Consider the following 24573-nt stretch of genomic DNA (forward strand, 5'->3'; position numbering starts at 1 on the left):
ATCATAATGAACAAAAGAGCCAGGTAAACAGGCAGCTGGAGGCGCATTGATGGGACACATGGGGAAGGCACGAGCAGCCGGTGAGGTGTTTTCAGAGCATCTGAGACCCTGCGATTCCCTTTATGGCATTCACAATGCACCAACGCATTTCAGATCTGTAACTCAGGCGTCTTATTCTTGACATGTGAAGGGGGTGTAGGGATCATCCATCATACTCGGTCTGACTCACGCCGAAGATGCGGCTCTGTCTGGGCTTCCAGAAACTTCACCGCAGCACAATGGTGAGAAGTAGTGTGAAGCTGATGTGATATGATATATGATATAATATGATATGGCATTTATAACACGCCTATACATAAGTGTTTGAAGGCTGCAGCTCTCAAGCTCTAGGCACAAAACTCTGTAGTGTGTCCCATACAGATATATCGTCCATTTTGTCAAGGTGACTGTTCCCTTTTTTTTACTGAGATAGAACTGCTATTGGAGACTCAGTGAACGTCTGTGTGTCTAGTTCCATTGTACTGAAATGGATGCTTTGCACTCGGTTCTTGTACCCAAAGAATAGAATGACTGCCACTGAAGGCAAGCCCCTGTACGCTCATGCCAGAAAAAATACCACCCGCTAGGGAAAAAGGCCCAAGGCACCACTTGCAAGGATAACACGTTTTTATTCCTACAAAACAGGGGTGCATCAGCAAAGGACTCTGCTGCCGCCAAACATTCTGCTATAATCTGCACGAGCAGCAACTTATGAGGATACAAATCGTCATCAGTGATGTCATTACATACATACAGTAAAAACTTGTGTAGCTGGTTGGCGAGACCCTATACATAGGCGGCCTACTCCATAAGGGATGTTAGGCCATCGGTCCCAGCCTTCTTGTCCGTCTCTGTACATGTGGGTTCATCTGGGCTCGTCATCCGCAGAAGAACAAGACCTAATAATCAATTAGTTACATCAAAAACAATTCTACTCTATCACTGTAACAGTGCACCTGGCAGACACAGAAATACACCCAGGGGGAGAGCCGAGGTCATACCAACTCGCATACTTATCTCATTACCAGATGCGCCAGCAACCTCCCAAGGTCTTCCACCCTCTTTTTGGGCTATCATTTCATCCCTCCCTGGCACCTTGCAGCACAAATCACGTGACTCAAATGTGAAGATGAGATAGCCTTGCTTTCTGATCTTTTTGAAAGATAGGCGGGTCTTACAGCTTTATGGCTGGTGGTCTGGGCCTGGCTGGCACTGTGGTAGGTTTGGGTCTTGGGATCAAAGCATAGGAGGGCTCTAGCTCTGACCGCAGGGGGTGTTGGGCCAGGGGGCCATGCTATCTGCATCGTGTGATGATAAATGCTAAGCAGCACTCTGCTTTCTTCTGGTTGCCTTGCAGAGCAAATGCTCCCGGGGCGCAAAGGCCTATGGCCTTTGAGACAATAAAAGGCTTGTAACTCTCTGAAGCTCATTTGTAGTGTGGGTTATGTCTGTGCTAATAATGCAGGGCTAATACTAACACGTTCAGTGCATTTGCTGCGCTTGGGCATATGTTCCAAAATGGCTGCCACTAACTAAGATGGCATTTACACTTGCCTCAACTATATAGCTCCTAATGTATGCATTACACGATTGTGCACTCTCCTGAGCGTACACCCCTCTGCTCTCTCGAAGTGCTTTCTATCGTTTGTTTCTCATTCTGAATCGCCTATGTCAGTGGGAAGACCCTTTCTCCTTCCCAACACCACATAGAAGGCTGCAAGCGCATTTCAAATATTCCTTTTGAACAAAGTCCTCTGTCAATTAAAATAAACTGTAAATGTCTGTTTTAGTTGTATTTTACGACCCCCCCCCATTGTCCTGTTACTCTTGCATGTCTTTGCATTGTAGTGGGGAAAACACACTTTCTATGATTATATACAAACATCCACCACACAGGCCTTCTCCCTGCCTTTCTGTAGTCTTTCCACCCCAGGATAAAGTAGCAGGTGCAGACAAGTTCTATTCATTTGGCAGCTGATTGCAATATTCTCCATTCTCAATGCAAGTGTGCATAAACCCATTGGTATGTCTGTTGGTAACTCGCATCACACCTTGCATAGAAAATAGCCTGTTCAAAGTATAAATCTCCTACTATAGCCTCCGTTATGGACGGTACTCTTCAAGTGCCCTGTTGCATTTAGATTGCCAATGCAGGAAGAGCAGGACATGTATGTTTCTTGGAGGTTTCAGTGGCATGCCTCTGGAATATGTTCTCGTTATCTATTTATGCCACCAAAAGCTCCACAGATTGATTTTAAACTCATCAAAGCTCTTCTGTTCATGAACTAGTCCTTAATTTCCTGCTAATATTGTACTTTAAAAAAAGTCTAGGGTATACTGTTCTTTTATATCATCTCAGACATCAATTTCAGGGGTACCTCTTATTTTGGCCCCAAAATATCCTTGATACATGGCTATCACCACCATTTAAGATGTTGTCTATTGTTTCCCCACTAAATCTCTCTTTTTCATGCACCCTGGTTGCACCTGCATGCTCTGTCCACAGGACACTCTGGTGCACCTTTTGCTGGCACACCACATGTCTCATAGCAAGAGCATTGCTGGATTAAAGTTTGGAGAAGTTACCTAAGATTTAGTGAGGAGCTAAGAATGTTGTGCCGGGCATGATCTCCTTTTATTGTTTTTGTTGTCATGTCTATTTCAGACATTTAACAAAGGAACTTAAACAGCAATACATTTATCTCAACCTACTTCTTTTTAATAATACAACTTGATATGGATCTATGTGATCACTGCGACCCCCATAATTGCGACGGCCGAAAATGCAGACTTTTTTAAAAATTAAATCCCCTGTACACCACATAAATATGCGGGGGGAGACCTCCGCATCCCGCCATATTACTATCATTTCACATACCCCCCCACATATATATGTGGTGTAAGGGAGGTGTTAAAAAAAGTCAGAAATGTTGGCCCTCGCAATTATAAGGACGATGTTTTGGGCCATTACCCTTGATATTAGGAATGCTGTATCCCAGGATCAAACGCGCCCTCACGGATGCACTGCTTTGCTTCTCATTTGCATTTCACAGGAAGCAATGTCCTAATCTGTATACACCCACTAGACAACAGGAATGCGTAGTTAAGCACAGCAAGCTTCAATTAGAGAAACTGGTTCAATCTCGAAAATGTCATCATTTGTCACAATTCAAATGGTGCAAACATGTCACCAGTTTATCCTTCGTGAATGACCAATACTGGCAGGTGAATCGTATTGAATAAAGGATTATCATGAGTTGAAATGTGCAGGCTTTTCTTGGTTCCTTTTGGTCAACCAATGGTCTTTTACCCATAGTTTATTTTGGAGAAGCAATCAGCCAAAAACAGTATCCACAGTGGTCACTTTAGTCGCTATACATAAATGCTTGACAGGTATTTGGATGTGACTACCCACTGCTAATCTACCTTCACAGGTACTACAGCAGCATTGGCTTCCATTTATCTATCAGATGCATTATGGGACTTGTATTCTTGGGTCATTTCAATTGAATAATAGCAGACCAAGGAATGCTCTTAACATTATTTATTTTTCCTCCATCCCTTATTCATCTTAAATCAAAATGCAGATGTAATTGAATGTTTTTTTTCTTTTTTTTTTTTGGTTGCTTGCACAGGATTATTTTATGGTTGGCTAATCTCCTGCAACTTTCTCTGTATATCACCATGCTCCTCAAATGTTTGCATAGCCACTGCTCATCTGTCCTTTACCATGTGCAGTGCCTCCTGCCTTTTAGTTTCAAGTGAGTGCAAGTGTTAATAAACATCTTCAAAATGCATCAGTAAAAGCCATGAGGCCCTCGTTGCATTTACAGCTTGGGGGGGACCAGCGATGGCTGCGGAATGAGAGAGACTCAGGCATGCAAGCACAAACCATTGCTCGAAAGACTGTGGACCAGGTGCTACACCTGTGTACTGGACACTATGGGGTCCATTTTACCAATGTGTGTTCTGAGTATATATTTATTAAGTTATTGTAATGTTATTTTTATATTGAGTTCCCACCACCCTTTATAATAGTACACATTCTCACTCATATTTGTTCTTGTGCAAGTCTGAAAATCTGTCTGTCAAATGCATTATATATTATGTGTCTATAATTGTGTGTATACATCTACTGAAGTGGGCTAGGCTCTTATTTTCCAATACGTGTATTTTGCGAGCAATAGTCATTGATTAGTTGAATTGAAAACAATAAGGGGCTCTTTTTGTATGGCCCATAGTTTAACAGTAAGGTGTAAAAGAAAGATATTAGGCATTTACACCTTCGTTTACAGTCAAAGAGTATGTGTTGCTATTTGCAGATGAGAAGTAGGCAACTGACTTAGAATTTCTGCTGTGCCTTCTGTGGCAAGGTTTAATAAAGAATCGGACACCAAGGCAGATGGGTCCAAGACTTCTTTTATTAAATAATGAGGAAAAAGGGCTTAACTTTCCCTAGTTCTACACAGTTACCCCTAACTATTCTAAGATAACTCGGTGGTCGTCGTCAGATTGAGGTTGATAAGAAAAAGTATCTGTCCCCTGTCCAAAACCCACTCTAACCCTACCACTAAGTTACACACATGTTCAGCATTTCTACAATGTACCAGGAGAATGGCTCCCTTCTTCTGGTAAACTGGTTCAGTCTTTTTCAATCTTTTGCTTCAGTTTCTGATTCAGCATAGGATTTTGGAGCAGGACAATGACTCCCTTCGCCTGACCTACGCAATTCATCCAAGTTGTACAGACTTGTTCCACAATTCCAAGAGTCCTTCTTGATGTGTTCTCACACTGAAAGTCCTCTCTAAACAGCTTTCATTGTCTGATCTTCTCTGCACTGATGTTAATGTAAGCACTGTGATGAGGGAGAGTACTTGTGAGGCTCGCTTGACTTTTATTAATTTCACTGTCACCACTGTGACGAAGATGATCACTCTTGTTGCACTCTTGACTTTGTCCATTTTTCCAACTACTGCTGTAATAAGGGAGGCTACTCTTGGGTGCTTATTTTCTGTGTTTTCTCTTTGTGTTGCCACTGTAACAAGGGGGATTACTCCTGAGTGTTCCTTCTTGATGGTTTCTCTTAATGTTGCCATTGTTATGACTGAGATTACGCCCAATTGCTTCTTCTCTCTAGTTTCTGTTAGTGTTGCCACTGTACCGAGGGAGATTACTCCTGAATGTTGCTTCTCTCTGGTTTCTCTTAGTGTTACCACTGTAACGAGGGAGATTATTCTCAATTGCTTCTTCTCTCTAGTTTCTCTTAGTGTGACCATTGTAACGAGGGAGATTACTCCTGTACTTCTTTTGAATTTCAAAGGGGTCACCACTGTGACAATGGAGCTTTCTCCCATAATTCTCTTGCCTTTCAAAGGGGTCACCATTGCGACAAGGGAGATTAATCCCACACTTATCTTGAAATTCAAAGTGGTCACCACTGTGATACGGGTTTGCAACCTTGATGTGGTTGTATCCTGGCCTCCTCCCGGGTCTCCCTCTATACCGTTACCTTCTGTCTTGAGGGTGAGCATCACCAGTTCTTCCTGTGGGTTCCTGGCTGCTTCTCATCACCACTGGACTACAAATGCTTTTTCCTGGTGGTATACCTCTTCCTTTGAGACCTTGGCAGTATCGGCATTGTTTATGGACCATCTTGTCCACCCTCCTTGGGTCACGCCCCTGCTTGGAGCTTTTCTTCTTCGGTCCAGGTTGGCGGCTTGCCTCCTTGTTACTCGTATGGTCGGGATGGGCCACTCTTTTTCCCAACCGTGGTTCTCTCTGCTCTCCCTTATGACTTCACTGCTGCTCCACATTCAAATCTCCCAGGTTACTTCTACCTTAAAGGTTAGTACATTCTCTCTTTTATTCAGGTACCACTGGTCCCTCCCCAGCGGGAACGCAGAGTCTTTCATTTGTCTTTGTGGATTGATCTCCACTCCCCTTTCTCTCTTCTTCGTCTCAGTATGGTTGGCTGCCAACCAACCAGCACTCCTTGCAGAGTTTTCATTTTTCCTCTTCTCAGTACTAATAAAAAGGTGTATGTGTGAATGGTTCAGCATCACAGTAACAAATTGAGACTTGAGGGATTGATAAGTTAGAAGGGTAAGAGGGTTATGGAAGTCTTTTAGGAGATTATGAGGGAGTTCAGTAAAGGAAAGGGAGTCCTTATCACCCAGGCGGAGTCTCTCCCAATTAAGTCCTCCCACTTATTACCACCCCTAGCCTCAAAGGGAAGGGCTCCTCCCTGGGGAGAGGCAACGGAATCCCATGAATCGACACATTTTCTACTTTGACTTCAAAGATCACGTGGCTTAAAGCGACCATGTATTTTCTGTTTTGGACTGTTATAGGGGTGCCTGGTGGCTCCTAGGAGGGAGGTTGCATTATTGGACTGCACACCCACCCTTTTGTAAACCATAAGCCTTAAAGAAAGTTCAGGGTGTCCTCATACACACCCTGGTGAATCATAGGGTAAAACTGAGAGTCCGTAGTATCATGCCAGTGTGGTGCGCTGTCATTGTGCAGCCAAATTTGAGGTTTGGTAGTTGAGGACCCACATTTTCCTGCAATCCAGCTGAAGACAGCCGTTTGGCAGCCATTCTGATTGATCAAATGCAAACAGTCTCCTTTCACTGCTTTGCATAAGAAAGACCTAAACAGATGACACATCTAATCACCTGTCATATTTGTTGTAAAAATCTTGTTCATTGACCAAGAACAAGTGGAGCTTAGTGGAGCCTAGCCAGCCACCTAAGTCTTATGCCGGCGAAAATGCACACAAGCATCTCTTAAAGTAAACTCTTAGAACCTCCACCACATTGACTGCGGTCACCGAGGGCATTCCAACCACAAAACGCATTGAGGGAATACAAATTGGGAAAGAGCACTATATAAATAACCGAATACAATAAAATACAATACACTACAACAACACATGAAAGGTACTGATATTTAAAACCGTCGACCAACAAAGGCAAAACATAATGTGCTGATGTAAAATGGAGATGACAGCATGAAACAGGTGTGCCAGCTGCTGAGCTCGTCCAGAGTAAATGCTGCCCTCTGCAATGCCGATTCCTGCCTGATGAAGAGGCCCCATAGTAACTGCAAGCAGCATGCACCCACCTTCCCCTGTCGTGGCTTTGCCGAGGATCTTTAATTTGTTTCTGCTCCACAGTCCTCGGCACAGAATCTGGCCCGCTGCCATCATTCATTACTTCACCTGCTCCCCACAGAGCACAACTGCTCTTGCACTCCTTCTCTGGTACATTAACAGCTAAAGCCCAGGGGCTGTTGGACCTCAACATCATTTTCTGTTGTCAGGAAGCAATGATATGCTAGGCTCGTTTTTTATTTCGTAATCAAATAAATGCTGCCCGGTGCTGCACAGTCTCGTAGCTCGTGCTGACAGCCAAAGCGGCATTACAATAGTTTTGATTCCAATCAACCAAGTGAAACTCATTATGCCACTTTTTCACTAGAAATTAATTGGGTTGTTTATATTGATTAAACTGTGGTAATTGTTTCCCTCCAATGTGACATTCCAAGTTAAACTGGTTTTCAGAAGGCAGAAAAGCCACCCTGGCTGCTCGTTTGAACATACATGTGAGGAGGGGGGGAATTTATAAAATGGCTTGCCGCAGCCATTTAAACTTTATGCCATGCTGGCAAAATTTGAGGTGCTATGCCTTAATTTGTTTCCTCGGTTTCTTGGCATAGAAGAGGGCAACACAACAGGTGTGCCTTTGCCTGGGAAGGAATGCATTCAAAATGGCATAGTATGCAGTCCTTGATAGTCTGATATGACATCGTACTTAATGTATCCCAGCAGGCAACACAATTATTATCATAACCTGCAATACGAATACACAGCTATGAACACGTATGCAATTGACAATAGACTCCCACCAGAATGCATTGTTTGTGACTTTTGGTCGTTGTTATGTAATGCAACAGTGTGTGCATTTTACTAATTAAGATAAGCTAAACAGCACGCTATGTGATTTGGGAGGTATTTGCAAAGTGCTTCGTGCATCATCTCCCATTAAAAATAATTTAATAATTTAGCATTTATATAGCGCTACGAACCCTCAGGTATCTGAGCGCTGCTTATTATTACTCAAGGTGTAGGGTGCTCATTTATCGACCTCGGAAGGATGAAAGGCTGAGGGTGGCCCTGCCGGGATTCAAACCTGCGTCAGCAGGCTCTGCACATATGTCAAAGCGAGCGCTCTACTCGATGTGCTATCGGACCGGCTAAAGTCTCAAACATTAGTTATGCTGGCTGCCTTCTATGATTTCGTCATGTTGGATTCAAAAAGGGGCAAGTTTACCGCCCGGCACCAACCTCCGAGCATGAGCGTCACTGTCAGCTTGTTCCATCAGCGCACTGCGTTTGGCAGTCTTTCACAAGATCAATTGTGATTGGTACTTGTGGATCAGTTCCATCAAGATGGTTGAGTTTGCATCCTTGCAAAGCGCCTACTTGTGATTGTCAGTGTGTTCGTTTGAACTTCTCTTGTGCAGTTATTATAAATAGTTTGTCTCAGGAGTGTGTTTTTATTTATTTTTTGTGGATCAGTATCCCCAGAGTGAAGAGGTTTGGAACCTCAACCTACTCTGGCACCTTGTAAGACTATCCCAGTATGGGCTTTATCAGAGCGAGCCAGTGGTTTGCTGTTTTATTGTGATTGAGCTTGTAATTTTTCGAGAACTGGGATTAACAGTGAGTGTTGGCTATTTTGTTCTGATGTTTGGGGTTATATGTCTTAAGTATGATCTGTCAATGGTCAATCAAGCATGTACATCCACACCACTACCGACAAAGCCACCTAGAGTAGCATCTGCTGCTGTCTACAATCATTTTAACCATATAAAGTCTTGCTTTATGCATCGTCTAATTTATTTATTGATACCATGACAAATTGAGGGAATTTTCCCTTTTTACTAAGAGGGAGCCCCTCCCTCCATCCCTGTGAGGGTTGGGAGGTGAGCCCACTCTGCAATACTCTCCCTCGGCTCCTCACCGGGTAAGGCTTCCCCATGAAGAAATCCCTAAAGCAGTGCATACAGTGACCTACATTGGATGCCTTGAAATAACAGAAACATTGAAGTACCAAGACTGGGGTGAAGAAATTCCTAATAGATACAATTATATTATGGAAAAAGAAAATGTCCCTTTAAATCAGAATATCCAATCTAGAGGCGAGAGAGAAAAGGGAGAGGAACGGATATGCAAGCCTGGGAGGCCCCAAGCCTGCAGAAAATGGGTCTCAAATGCGCTCAATATCGCAGAATGGAGGCCAAAGGTATGGCGGACTCAGGTATGAGAACCTGACAGGGCAGGAGCCCAGGAGAAGGTGGTGAGACCACATAGGAGAATCCATGGTGGACAGCTGGTCCGCAAGCCATTATCAATACCACCGGTATTAAGGAGTCACAGGGTGTCCAGTCACACAGTGGAGCACAGGGACACCACAAGGAAGTAAGAGAGCGTGAGGAGAGAGACACAAAAGAAGAGAAGGCACTGCCAGTTAATAAGCAGGTAGAAGTTCCTTGAGGAAGAAGGCTCCCGAAGAAATTCTCCTGCAAGAACGAAGGTAATGCGGAGAACGAGAGGAAAGGACGCCCTTTAAGTGATTTCAATCTGGCACACACCCAAGTCATGCCCAGTGTGTAGTGCACAAATGAAACCCTTATTTATTATATCTATAAGTTAAATATTCTGAATGATATACCACTCATATCACACCGTTTGGTTTGAAACGGATGGCCCTATGGTTAGGGGTTCTCCCTGCAACACATCTCAACCCCCCAATAGGCAATTAAATAGATGTGAGGAGAGAGCAGGTATTCTGGAATAACACAAATCAAACAGAATATCACTACCACCTTCCCCCTTCAAACACAAGAGAAAAACGGAATTGACTTTTCAGCTGATAGAATGGCTTTGAAATTGTCTTTGGAATTGACTGAGCAAAACACCAAATGTGGTCAAAAATACTTAAATTATTATAAATTCCTATGGGAACTGCTTTGAACAGTTGCACACAATCACAAACAATGATTTTGTCAAAAGAAAACATTTGAAATCTCAAAGTCCAATGGGAAGCAATTTAAAGCTAATTCACGCATGTAAAAACCTTTCAGAATTTCAATTCACGGCAAACTTTTCCTTGCACGATTTTCACTATCACATTCGCACTGCAGTTTTGGGTTCTATGGATAGCTAAGGATGTTAGGTACAAGTAGGAGCTGAAATTTAGCTTCTATCATAAAAACTGAGGGGGAGTTATAGAGGTTTTAGTAAGAGGCATTTTTGCAAAATAGGCATGAGGATGGAAAACAGAAATTCAGATTTAGAAATGGCAGATATGTTTTCTTATACTATATCAAGGACTACAGAAAAGGGAATGCCACACAGGAATCAGTCATTCACGGCCACTCATAACAATTCATGTGTGATACTCTATTTTTTGTTTGGTTTGGGAATTACTTTTCTTAATCAGATCAATAAGAAGTTACGGTTTAATAACACAGATGAGAAAAGAGTCAGCGCAAAGATACTTCTAGCAATACTATGGTTCAGAATGAAAGATGGGATGGGTTTCAGATTGGGATCATACAATGCAGATATATTATGGGTCACTGTTATTCCTATTAATACTCACAGAATAAGTTAATAAATTGGACCGTCAGTTCTGGTCATGGATTGGGTCTGGTCTATCAAGGAAGGACAGCACATCGGGCACAGGACTGGATCAGCTAGGCCGGTCACCGGATTTGCACAGGATCAGCCCTTCATGTTTCTAAGTATATCAAATCAGCTGGATAGCGAGTTCCTCTGGCAAGCTTTGTGGTAGCAAGCCAGAGATTTTCAGGATACTAGTTCAGAAGGCCTTCTCACACCACAGCGCTTTACTGGGTTTCAAGAATAAGTCAGAGAATGTAGGCCTTGCACAAAGTCAATAGTTCTCTTCTGCTGGCAAGAGTCTTGGCATCTGGAAGGATGTAAAGCTGGATGTAGAATGCTGGATCAGAATGCTTCGCCGGAATCAGGAAAGTGAGTGAATCAGTGAGCCCTATGTGTTCTCAGCTGTCTCTATTTATCCTTTCAATTGACATCACAAAATGTGTGTATGGGCCGGCTTAACTAAGCCTGCCCCTGTGAGCTGGGATTGGATCAAAACCTCATCTCTGCCTTGCACCTGAGTGATTGGATCAAGGCTGGATGATGTCACATTTTATGGTTTGCTTTACAGTCTTTAGAAACCTAGCCACTGGTCTCAAAATCGGATTTCTTCCTAAATACATATTTCTACATTGGTCACCTCCACACAAATCACACACAAAGATTCCATATTTTATGTAGTAGCTGTTCCTCGAAATCCCGCAGCTGTGGGATCTTGTTTCACCTTTTTACAGAATTTTGCCCATTTTGCCATGAACACAATATCCAAACTTTCTACAACTTTCCACACATGTGTGTGTTTGCCATAGGCATGTGTGTGTAACGTTTCACAATTTTAGCATTAACACAGTTCACAAAAACACATATATTGCCATTCCTGTCCAGAATATGTTATACAGTTCTACTTCCTCTTAAAACGTGCAGCAAAAAAATAGATTAACAGATCTGTCCTTTGTATATTTTTCATCACTTTGAATCACAAGTTATGAGTCTTTAAAAATTGTTCATTTTTCATGCTTAACAGCAAATGGTCCTACCCCTTGGTCTCCCCTGGCAGCCCAGGAGCAACCCCCTCCTTTGGAGATTTCCTTGTAGGAGCAGTTTATGACCCCTTTCACACCTCCATTTCCTGGGCTAAAGCTCTGCCATTGTTCATTCTCTTTCTCTAGACAAAAGTCTGGGCAAACCCACAATTATCATCTCCCTGTGAGAAAATTTCCCCTCCCCTTGGAAGAAACCTGTTTTTCCACTTCCAAAGGGTTGCAGTTCAGCCAGGCTAATTTATTCTTAATAAAAAATCCAGCAAAAACCAAACTTGTTGCATCAAACATAAAGACATTACTTTCTGAGCTTTAAATCTGTGGGATCAAAACACAACTAAGATCTGTATTCCTTTTAACAACAATCCTTTTATGTTTGCTAATCTGGCAGACTTTTAGTTTCAATACTTTAAAGTTTCATCAGGAGCTCAGCTGACAGCTGTCATCCACAGGTTGCCCAGAGTACTGCACACATATTTTGATAGGGCCAGACAATCCAGTTTGCCTGAGGAGATGTTTTGCTCTTTACACTTTAGAACGTTGTATATTCGCCAGGCTTTATTAGATGACATGAATTTTAGCTCCAAGCAAGATTTTGAATGTTGAGAAGTGTTGTGTATAGTCATTTTAGAGTTTTCAGAAACAAATCAAATATCATTTATAGGCACATTTTGGAGTTTCATTTGTAAAGTGCTGCTTCTCTCCCTGCACTCCGTTTACTGGTCATGGAGCCCCCTGGCACATTTTCTGTAGTGTGTGCTCTATCCCACCACCCATGTACCCTGGGTGGTAGGTTGTTCATCCATCTTTTTGTTGTGTTGCAGAACGTGGTTTTTGTAGGTTTTTGGCACGCACAAGGGTTTTGCCGCTATTGTTGCAGTTTCTTGCACCATAACTATCAGAATGATGCTGAATAGCACAGCGGAGTGGGTCAATACATCCCAAAGCCCCAAAGGAATCATTATACTGCACAAACGAATCTTCTCAGTAGAAGATATGAAGCAAACTTAACTTGGAAAAAAAGGAACTCCAATGTTGTGATTTAGGAGAAGGTCTTATTGAAAAGCTGAATAATGAGAGCGAAGAGCATTGGATAATGATACCTTGGAAAAAGGGGAAAGCAACTCAATATTCTGTACAAGAAGAATATAATACTAAAGAGAACAAACTATATGAGTCAGAATTTGGCGGACCTCGGCAATTAAGCCACATACAAAGTCAGGTAGACCAAAGCAAGCTGAACTGTTATTTCCCAGGAACGAAAGCCCACCAGAGCAATATAACCTTCGGAGGATGTGCTGAGATCAACAGCCAATTATATAGATCAAATAAGAGCTCCACCTGAAGGGATTCCTGAAGAGGAGAGAAAACTCAATAGCCCATTTGAAGAATTAAAGAGACTGATCCAAGAGGTCACAAAAGACTATTTGCAAATTATATATTATAAGAGAATTCTACAGACTGATGCCCTCAGAAGGGAGTCATTCTTCTGACCGAAGTTAGTTTTCATAGTGGTAGGATGAGTAAGGGCAGTTTTGGATGGTGGACTTATTTCTTTGTATTTTCACGACTGAATTATGAGCACATTAGTTAGTAGCATAGGAAGGGATTGTCCATAGTGATAGGAAAAGTTAGGCTGTATAATTTTACTTTAATAACATATTATACACCATGTCCTCAGAGAGTATATGTCCTTCTTCTGTCTCACCACAATACCTTCATGCTCCCCTCATTTGCCAGTGCTTATTTGTGGTAATTGTAAATGAGAACAAACTATGTATTTGAAAACTTTCCCATTTCTACAGACTGGCCTTTCATGCTCGTTCTGCCTTATAAAAAATGTCATTAGTATATTGGCATTTTTTCGAAAGCACTGAGTGCATCCTTTTTAGAACCAATTGTCTGTGTGTGGCATGAAACTTTAAAGGGACTTTTATGTGGAGAATCTGTTTGTGATGTGCCAAGGCAGCAGATCAATATCGGTCTTTCGGCAAATTTGTTGTTGTGACCTATTCAACAACTTACTCTTTTGGTAATTGACATCCTATCTGTTTTATTTTAACCAATGCATTTTTGATCACTGTACATATATATTTTAGCAGCAACAGACTTCAGTTACTGTTGGTAGGACGTTTTTAATTCCATGAAACTAAATAATTGAGAAAACCTTCGCAACCTCATGAAATAAGTGTCTATTATTTATTTTCCCTGCATAAATCTGGAAACACATTTCATATTAAAATATAAATGTGATTGGAGACAATGGCAATGTTTAAGGCTGCATGGAGTGTGTACTTGATTTATCAATACCATCTCCTTGATTGTGACAATTTCAGAGAATGGTTTGCTTTCTTTTCGGTCAGTTATAGTCCAGTTACCAGCACTTGCTAATCAACATTTTGATTGTGTGAAGATACATTGGATATCCACATGTGGCCAAGTGTAGGGGGAGCTGGATGGATGCAAGGGAGGTGGGAGGTGGAATTTTGTTGATCTTCAGCAGGATATACCATTTCACATGTGCATATTGTATACAAAAGCTGGCAATTTATATATGAAAAGTGTAATTAGCACAAAGAGCAGGTGTGTTGGCCAATCAGGTTCCTCAGAAACTGAGCTGTGTTTATTGATGCAAGCGTGAAATCATTGACTTGCTCAGCCCTGCCAAACTGCCCCTTCCCAAACCACAACTGCTTCCACTCTCTCCCATTAATGGACCCTGCCTTACATGGACTGAATTCTCAAGACCTCACTTCCTCTTTCTTGTGGCGCTGCTCTATCTCGCCAAAGTTTGCAACTCCACACGAGTGGCAGCCTGATTTCTGTGTCAGCCATCAAAAGTGCACTTTTTAAGCAATACACCTAGAGCGGTGGGGGGTGAGGGGCATTACCGGTCTGGTAATGCCCCAAGGTGTCAGTCAATGATAGACCTGGGGTATTACCAGACCAGTATTGCCGCCCCTGTAAGGGTTTAATTGGTATTATTACCCCAGCACGTTGTACCGGTATCCCAACAAAATATCCACACCGAAAATATTGCTGTACATATGGTAGTTTGTCTCGCCATAGGCAATATTTTTGGGGGGATAATTTGTGGGACCGGGGGTTGCGGAGGTGTCCCCCGCACATTTTAAAATAACACAGGGGTTGCGGGTGTACCCCCGCAGGGTCCATGGGTCAATATCGCCGGAAAAATATGGCGATATTTTTGTATCGCAATTTTTTCGTGGGGATATTAACACATGGAACCGTTGTACCAGGATTTTTAGGGTGGGTTGAGAAACAACGTGGTGGTGGGGTTAAGGGGCAGGGACGGTGGGTGGGTGCAGAGTGCACTTGACTGCATCCCGGTGAGACAACTCAGAGGGGGGTCTTTACCAGTTACAAACCCTGTTCTGAGCCTTCTCATTGGCTGGCAGGCTGCCACACACCTCTGCCAAATACTAATGGTGTGTAAAAAGGCTTGTGCGCTTGATCCGCCGCATTATTTTACACAAAATAATTGTTCTGAGCACCCTGGTTCACATCTCTGGCTTGTTAATAGTGATATCCAGTTCAAAGGGCTGTGTCGGGTGGTATCGGCCTGTGTCCCCGTTGTTAAAGGCCTGCGTGCAGTGGTTTAATTAAGTCGAGCCTCTGGCTGTTACCAATCATTACAGCCCCTTGAACTGGGTATTCCTAAAAACATACGTTCACTTTCATTGTAAAAACAAACATTCACTGCAGCCCTTATACGGTAAAAGCACATGGGTTTGTTTACTTGTCTTATCTACATGTCCTCCCTCAGGACCTGATTTAAGGTGGAAGGGGGCGACAAACCTCTTTCAGCCAAACCCACTGGCGGAATACTCCATTTGCAGGCTGAGCTATCAACCAGCTCTGCTTGCGGTAGCACAACTTCTCCTCCGCCTTAACAGAAACGAGTGCCGAAAGCCCCAATGGATTCAGTGGCAGGCAGCATATCTTGGCATGCCCATATTAGCACAGGGTTATCAATGGTACTATGTTGTCTCCTAGGTTACCAAGTGCCGTACAGTAACTCTCCCCGCGTGTCACTTGAGTTTCTGTGACCATATAAAGCACTGTGCGCTTTATCAGCTGATGAAGGAAAACGAATCCTGCCAGCTTTTGTGAATCCATATGAAATCAACAACCATGTTTCCCAGCACTGGCTACTCGCTTCACAACATCGCGCAGTCGCGGGGGGCGTTTAATAGCTCAATAACCCCATTTTCTCATCAGTGCTGAGCACTGAACCTAAAATAATCAAACGTATCTTTATATTTCCAGTTTTTGGACATTCGGGCTTCAAAAAGTAGCTAGATACAATTTGACCCCTGCACCCCCTCCAGTGAGACCCCCACCTCCCCCCACGACCGCCCCAGAACATGTTCACCCCGATTATATTGTTTATATTCATATTTTATTATCTAATGAATCTAAACATGTGCAAGGGTCCCACTGTTTACAGAAAAAGCAAAGAAAAAGTCAGCGGTGGTGGTGCATTGGTGCACTATGCGGTACCTGAAGCACAGTGAGATCTGTGCCCATTCTCAGGCTTTGCTTCAGATCTATGAATAGAAATGTATCGTAGATCTCTGGATACGGAAATGGAAGGAGGCCTGCCAACCTTGCACCCTTCATGCCATGAGCAATACAAGCTGCCCTGTTCTCCCCACTTCCGAACACCTGCGACAGCCTCTGCACAGTGCCAAGGGTTCATCGCATCCTTTGATTCCTCGATGATTGAGGAAGGCTGTGCATTTCTGGCAGCAAAGGCGAATTGTCTCCATGGAAATGCGGATCTGCCTTACAATTCAGTAACCTGTTTCAAAGCAGTGCATTTAATTACCATTTTTTAAGCCACTGTTAAAGGTGTATGCGGGAGACAAGAGATGCAAGACACACTGGAGCAGAAGCAGCAAAGAGGCACACTACATCGCATTGCAAAACTAGATAGTATGGTTTACATCACTGAACGAACATTGGCAGGCTGTTTGCATGATCCTTGAAGAATTTCAATTTGCCACTCGGTTCCCAACACGTTTCCATGCACCATTTAATGGTGGAAAAGGAACCAAGAGTGAACCCGAGGAAATAAACACCACCAGGCAAAGTTGCCCATCTCTCAAAGTAGCAGAAGGAAGGACAGAACTCCGCCATTTCCCCGGCAACCAGCCCAATGCATGCCGGTCCAGTGGACACGTTCTTCGGTGCGCCCCTATTTCACTGCATCACCAGAACGTTACACAACATAGCAGGTGAAGCATATGAGAGTAATGACACATGTGGCGCCCGTCACCTGCCAGGACACAGCAGATTTAAGAGTTTTGGATTGTACAACACAGGGGAGTTGCTAGGTCTGGAAAAGACCCGGGGCTAAACTGATGTCGGAACTGTTGGGACTGGGTGCTAGCTAGTCTTTTGGCTGTAGCTCTGGAGATTCTATCCGGGGCTACAACCAAAAGATCAGGGGCTATAGCCCCCTTAGCCCCCCCCTAGCAACGCCCCTGGTACAACAGCAGGAACATAAAATGCTCAATGCACTTCTCTGAACATGGATGTTGCTCCAGAGCCAGTATAAATGACTGTAGCTCAGACCCTGTTATTCTAGACTAAGCATATTTCAAAGTGAGTATCCATGGCTCTGCCCGAGGAACGTATTGCTAAGGGATTTCAGCACATCAAGGTGGGGGGCGGGTCGATGCAGGCAGTGGCCCCCCGGAGGATTGGATGCATTTTGGTCAACGGCGAGGAGATGAATGAAAGGGGGTGTTCCGGGTGTGGGGTCTTTAGGGGCTGGGTTTTGATGAAACAGTGGAGGCCTCCCAGCAGGTAAAGGACGTAGAAGGGTAAATGCGTTGCTCAGATTGGTGATTTGGATGGATAAAAGATATGCCCTCCCCCATACAATGCTTGGGAACAGTGGCTCATTAAGCGTGCATTGCAGTGGTGATCTCCCTATTCTCCCTGCCCCAGGGAAAAGGCAACCACAAAGTCACCTATGGGAAAAGTCCGTGCCTAGCTGTTAAACCAGAACAGTGATGACATGCAGTGAGATCACTGTGCTCAGATATCACCCATCCATCCTATACATCTGCCACCACAATGAGACATGCATTCTTTTCAATTCTCATGTTCAAGATGGCTCCAATCTATACATTACGAATACTGCTCTCGTATTCTAATTTGCATGAAGCTGACACACAGATCCTAATGAAATATTCCTCTCTTCACCTAAAAACTGTCTTATCATTCATTGCTTCTTTTTATTGTATTAATACATATTAGTACCCGGCGGGGGGAATCCATGAGATACACTTAATGTGTATCATGGATTCCCCCATGAGCCATACCACAGTGTAATCCTGTGGATGCACTTGCGTGCATTGCGCGCCGGGTACACTCTTTTTTAATTTTTTTCAGGCGACCATGGAAAGGGAGAAGGGACCACACGTAGTCCTTTCTGCAATAACTGCCTTGCCGGCAGGTCATTACCACCTTAAGGTAATGCCCCCGTGGCCACCGTTAAGGCCCGAGCATAACTTCAGGCCCCGGTGGCATTACCTTAGGCGGTAATGGCCCACCGGCTCGGTGGTTATTGCCATAACATGTGGTTTAAAACTAGGATCCCCACAGAAAATGTATACATATATATAGGAGAGCCCTAGATAGAGAATAGCTGGGTATGGAAGAGTCATATCAGCACCAGTATATCCAAGGGGAATAAGGACACATGAAGACACATAAACAGCATAATCTGGAGCATTGCAGAAAACCTTGTTCAGACAGACTTCTCCTATCAACAGATAAGATGTCGGAGGACTGGAGGACTGAAGATGTACTTATCTAGCTTCTAGTCGTCCTTGTTTTCAGAGCAATTAATGGATTCCCCTATTGAAAAATAAATAGTTGGATAAATCATGATATATTGTATTTACGGGAAATAGTGAAGCACTTGAAAGTCAATATTGGTACATTTAGGAACTTATATTGACTATGTGAATCGTTACCTATGACACGGATGACTGATAGATTCATGGCAATAGGATATCAGTCAGGGATTGAAACGTATTCGGCAATGTTCTCAACACTGTGATCATGACATTGGGTTACTAGAAACACTTGCGTACAGGAGCATTGTAAATGCCATATCATATCACATCATACCACTGTATTCAACTGGAGTTAAGAACTGCAGTAGAGGTTACATCCCAAAAGAAGTAGGCAAGGCATTACAAAAAGAGGGGCGTGGTCTACGAAGGGTTGGATAGCATTCAACGGTGCACATATTTCTTACACTGGAATGTACATGAACAATCATTTGTGGAAAATAGATGTCACTTAATACGTCATGATGAAGTCATACAGTACACAATTTGATAACCTTTATGTATTTTTTCAACAGATGGGAAAGTTGAAGTAACGAAAGAAAGCATGAAGCTTTGCACCATGGGTCCGGGAAAGGTATTTGGGGAGCTGGCGATCCTTTACAACTGCACGAGAACGGCAACAGTCAAAAGTAAGATCTTCTTGTCATGTTCACTCTCTGGTATAACCATAAAGCCTCCATTCGAGTTTCCATATTTCAATTGTCTTCAACATGGCCACTTTCAGCAACCTTGTGCTGGAGTACTATCATGAGCCTCACCCCTGCCTGCTGAATTCACTCCAGAGTCAATGTAGACGGTCTGTTCCCAATGTTTCATTGCTCGTATTTCAGAAAGATTGTTTCCAGTGTAGCGGAACATGTTTTCAGTTAGGGGATTTGTATTGCTGTTAAAAGATGGAATCAAGGGTCTACATTCCAAAAAGTGTTTTTATCTGAGCAAGACTCTGGCAAGCCACCAGGATGCGAAGCTGAACCCTTCAGAAAGCATCACTAATTCCTGGTCGAACTTTAATCATTTGTATTCATATGTGTCCTCTCTAGTGGCATTTTATACTGCATAAACTTCCCTCATACATACTTCCAAAATAAAATCAATGATTTCCTTCAGCTCCTTAGATCATTTGGCCTTAAACCATATTTCAGAGGAAAGGAAATTAATTAGTATTAGATTAACAGAAGATTAGAGCAAAAAAGGTCTGCTCACTCTATAACATATCCACATGTTGCCCGTAAGTCAAATTGTTGTGCTTTAGTGCGGTCACGCGTTTCACTGGTGAATGAACACACAGTGCAGCCTTCATGCTTTTGCAATTGCAGTGTCTGCAGCTAGCAAATGAAGGCTGGAGACAGTATCTGTACCTCACTTACAGAAAACAGGTCAATTGTATAATAGATGTATGACTCAATAATTCCAGTGATTCCAGAAAATTATATATACACATTTACTCAACAACATTTCACTTTCACCTTCCTCAGCAAGTGTAACATGTCTTTCTCAGTGACTGCTCACAGTGTTGCATTTTAGAGATAGCACAGGCTGCATCGGAAGAGTGACCCATACTGCAAACATCACGAGTGATCCCACTGCATCATTGTATTTAGTTTAGTGCGATTCAGTTAGTTTAAATACATATTTCATGTGATACAAATATATCCATTTGCAGTTTAAAAGTAATATAATGTACACAATTATGAAATCCATTAATACATACAATGGTCTCATCTAAATGCATTTCCTTAGAACAAGTGACTATTTAAAATGTATCATCCTTAGCAATATTCCTGTCAATTCATGATAAAGGAGATCTTCAAGACTGAAATGCATGTTTCTCCAACCCAATGACCAGCAGCCGAAAATGCGACTTGGCTAGGATGTAGGTGTATTTAGTATAAAGTGCGCACGTGTGTATCCGCCACTTGATAGGTGTCTTTCCAGAATTAGGGCACATTATGTCTTCACAGATCTTCGATTTTAGACCAAGGTGTCACAATTGCAATAGTCAACGACATATTCGTAGCAGACAGGAGCCAATGCCAAGGGAATCGCTTGATATGGGTTCTGGGTTATGTACACATGTCCCCGGGTGTCCATTGTAAGCACTAGCTAGTGTTTGACAAGAGGTTAGCATGTGTTGCACTGAATTGCCTGTAACCCCGTCTCATTCAGTGATATTATGAGGCATGAAGGGATGAAGGAGCACACGCAAACCTGACTGCACATTTCCCCAAAAGGATTGTCAAGCTGTCTCCCTGAAGTGCCCTACATGAATTTCTGTAGTAACCATGAAAAGGTTTGTCAACAGCTTTGCATGTGTAAATTCATGGGGTTTATGAACAGTCCCTGCAAAGCGTCCGTGTTCACGCAGGTCACAATGATCACAATTCCTTGGTGACTTGCAATAACTGCATGCAATTGTCAAATAGCCTGCAGCCCTGCAGTTGGATTGTTTTGAAACAAAATGGTGGCATCCTGCCACATACATTTACTTCAATTTGCATTTTAATTTTCTGCAAAGATTATCTCAATCGACATGCTGAATATCAGAAACATTGTATACTCATGGTTAGCCGAGGTATAAATACAAAAGGAATCTCAAGGTTGACTTTTAGCTTATTTATTTGACTAAGGTCAAAGCACAAGAGGAAATAGGGGTTCAGTTTCCCTTAATGTTTAGTGATTTTTATAAACAACACTTGCCTTCAAGTTGGCAAATATATTAAAAATCGAACAGAACAAAATGCAACATTTTTAAGACACACTATTCAAGTTATTTGTACATGGTCCTAGAATTGCTAGTGCATGAACATAAGAGCAGGGCAATTGTTACAGCAATTATGATCACATAGGTCGTACAACTGTAAATAGTAAACCAGAATTAGGTTTTTACAAAGAGCATCCTGGTAGTTCTTTCCAAGGTGTGTTAGGTTCTTGAGGGAGGTAACCAAGTCTTTGGCCTTGTAGCACGAAACATAGGTTGTCAAAAAAAGTTGCTGTTTGCTATATCGAGGAGGTTGACTTTTTCAATGGACAACTAACAAGGTGATTTTTCGTGCACCATAACACTTTACATTCTCAACATCTGAGCATTGCTCATCACTTGTAGAAGCTATACAGCCAGCCAAGCATAGTAGGACTGGCAGGCTAGCCACACAGCACTGAGACTCAGCCACTCTGATTCCTTCAGAGGGGAAGCAGGCAAGAGACACAGGGTCCCATTTACAAAAGCATTTTGCAATGGTGCAATCCCATTGAAAAATGTAATGTAAATCCGGCCAATAGATTATTCCAAAACGTGTAACTTCCATGGGTCCAGTACAGATGTCAGAGGGACTATTCCCAGTGACTTCAGAACATGACTCCAAGATGCTGTTAGAAACTAATTTGGGTACTGCTGTGTGGATTCATTTGGCCAGTGATTCATGTATGTAGTTACTTATATAAAGTGCTTTTATGCCCTTGGGTCTTACATACAAATAAATATGTCCCTTACTGTTACTAATGCATGCCTTTGCAACAATCACTAACTGGAGAGTAGCTCAAATGAGTTAGAGGATTAGGGGATATTAGGCGAGTGGGGGAAGCCATAGTATTTGACATTAAAGTAATTTGCAGACGACACATGATGTTGGAGTTATGCTGAAAGATAGCTTAGTAGGCAAATGTGTGGTGAAACTGAACTGTATGTTGTTATTTAACATGACTTTCAGCCTGCTTGTTTTTTTCTTCTGATAACTGTATTTGGCCTGATAATTGGTTATATGTGCAATGCAATACCCGCACGATCCTCTAGGTATTCATGACCCATCTGCATTGAGTTGCATGTCCAAAAATGCTAAAGTGTGTCCTGCCATAACACATGCACCATTATTTGAATGGCCTATCCTGGCACTAGGTTCTATAAAATGAATCCTCAAAAAGCTGACTGACAGTCGAACACGATCGTTTGCATTTAAATCTGGTTTTACAAACACACCACTGGTTAGTACAATGAAAAAAAAAGTATTTTTCATATCGAAGACATACTACTAGTTTGAAAGTCAAAATCAACAATTCAACAGGAACGTGTGTAGGCATTTATGTCTGGGGGCTGTGGTTTCATATTGAAAACAAGGAGACGTGCATGTCGATTCCGTGAATTGATCGGGCCAGCAGAGGACTGAATCAATGCAGTATGATTACAATCTATGTAAGAGTGATGCAGATTCTGAACCGGATGATGCCGATGAGGTTTCCAAACAAAACCTGCAATAAAAATCTCTACATTAAGTGGTTGCAAGACAGTATGGTTGGTGAACCATATTGATCCTAAACAAGCATGGAAAGAATAAATGTGCAATTTCTTTGATGGATTGTTCATGTGGCAATTCATTGGCTTGAGCGGATGGCCTGAATGCTCATTGTCTAGCAACCATATCAATGTTAGGGCTATCTTCTCGTCTGGGGTTTGTTTGCGCGGTGGAGGAGCTACACACCACAAGATTATGGTTGTGGATTACTGTGGACAATGTTGAAACTAGTTTATCGTTTTCATTCGTGTTTGTTTTCCATTATCCCTTATCTTTGTGGTCATTACTTGGTTTCATCTATAATTTATTTATGGAATGATATCAATGTTCTCTCTGTAGGTATTTGGGTTTTATATGTATTATGGACCATGTCATGTCTGCGGCACTTCAGAGTTCTCATTTCTGGTAATGCCTGTGTCCCTCTGTCAGTGCTGTACAGCAGAAATACAGAAGCTATCAGAAGAAGACTGTAGGGCTTAATTCACAGAAGTGTTTTATAATGGTGCAAACCTGCTCTGTGAATCGGGCCCTCTTGAGTTTTTGTCCTCCACTACCTCTATAAATAAGTGCTTATATATGCATTCTGTCCCAAAATCTGGGATGTGATGCCCATTTGATAAATTGCTTGGAAAAGAGTAGCAAAAGCAATTTCCGGATTTGCACCACGCCAAAACAATATGTGTGACCACTGTGAAGGCATCGTAAAGCACACAAACAGGACAACTGTCCTTTTTCACAGTTTACAGTCCGATCCTAGATAAATTAAGAAAAAAAGGGATTTTCATGGATAAAACATGCCTTATAACAGTTGAATCTGAAACCGTGTCCGAGAAGGTAGAGGCAGCTCCAGGGCCAAGGGTGTGTGAAGTTAGTAACACAGGTCACAATCCTCTGGTGAATCAAAAGAATGCTGACATGTGCAGGGTCCTGAAGCAGGAAAATCTATCCTCATCCAGGAAAAGCAAAAAGATCACTCTTGAGAAAGAATGCTGCAAGCATTCTTTGATGCCAATATTGAAGACTGACTTTCCCATCGTTTGGCCAGATACACGTTGCAAATCCCTCAAAGGACAACCATTTAATTGGAATTCAGATGAGGTAATTTACCATTCTGAAGGCACACATGATATTCCAATTTATCGCTTTGTAGATAAAAATGAGCAGAGATTGGGAGAAACAGCCAGACTGCTGAGATTAGCCTGGACAGAAAGATTTGTGTTCGAGAGAAATAACACCTCATAATCAGGGCTACTGCGATAGCTGTATGATCTAAACCAGCTATGTGTTATAAAAGGGCAAATAAAATGCATAAGAAGCTTACAAAACCCTTTAAACAATAGGTCCGACTCACGGGGGAAGAAAATGAAAGATCCTCAGCAAAGCAACAATAATTCACAGGGAATAGTGTGACATGCATTGAGATAAGCAGATTTCAGCCCACACAACCCTCTAAACCAATGCATAGGGGATTTGTCATGGCAATGTCCTCCTTCAGTCCTGTGTGGTGAGAAGGATATAAAGTCCCTCCTTGCCCCTTTCTGAGTCACAATATGTAACATTGAATTTAACCTGAATTATTAAACGTATACTGCAGTGGTTGAAGGACCAAATTATTCTCTATGGTG

The 24573-nt window shown here is 42.5% G+C and overlaps 1 protein-coding gene across 4 annotated transcripts in view; it reads left to right on the forward strand.

Annotated features, from left to right (window-relative positions):
- The window catches only part of PRKG1 (protein kinase cGMP-dependent 1), a 2834149-nt gene that overhangs the window by 1270271 nt on the left and 1539305 nt on the right, over positions 1-24573 (forward strand). For all 4 annotated transcript variants that reach the window (XM_069611305.1, XM_069611306.1, XM_069611303.1 and 1 more), the window contains exon 3: positions 19178-19291. In XM_069611305.1, the coding sequence (XP_069467406.1) occupies positions 19178-19291 (114 nt within the window). The remainder of the gene's footprint in view (positions 1-19177; positions 19292-24573) is intronic.

The sequence above is a fragment of the Ambystoma mexicanum genome, chromosome 8, assembly GCF_040938575.1.
Source record: "Ambystoma mexicanum isolate Mex_15411 chromosome 8, UKY_AmexF1_1, whole genome shotgun sequence".
Lineage (NCBI taxonomy): Eukaryota > Metazoa > Chordata > Amphibia > Caudata > Ambystomatidae > Ambystoma > Ambystoma mexicanum.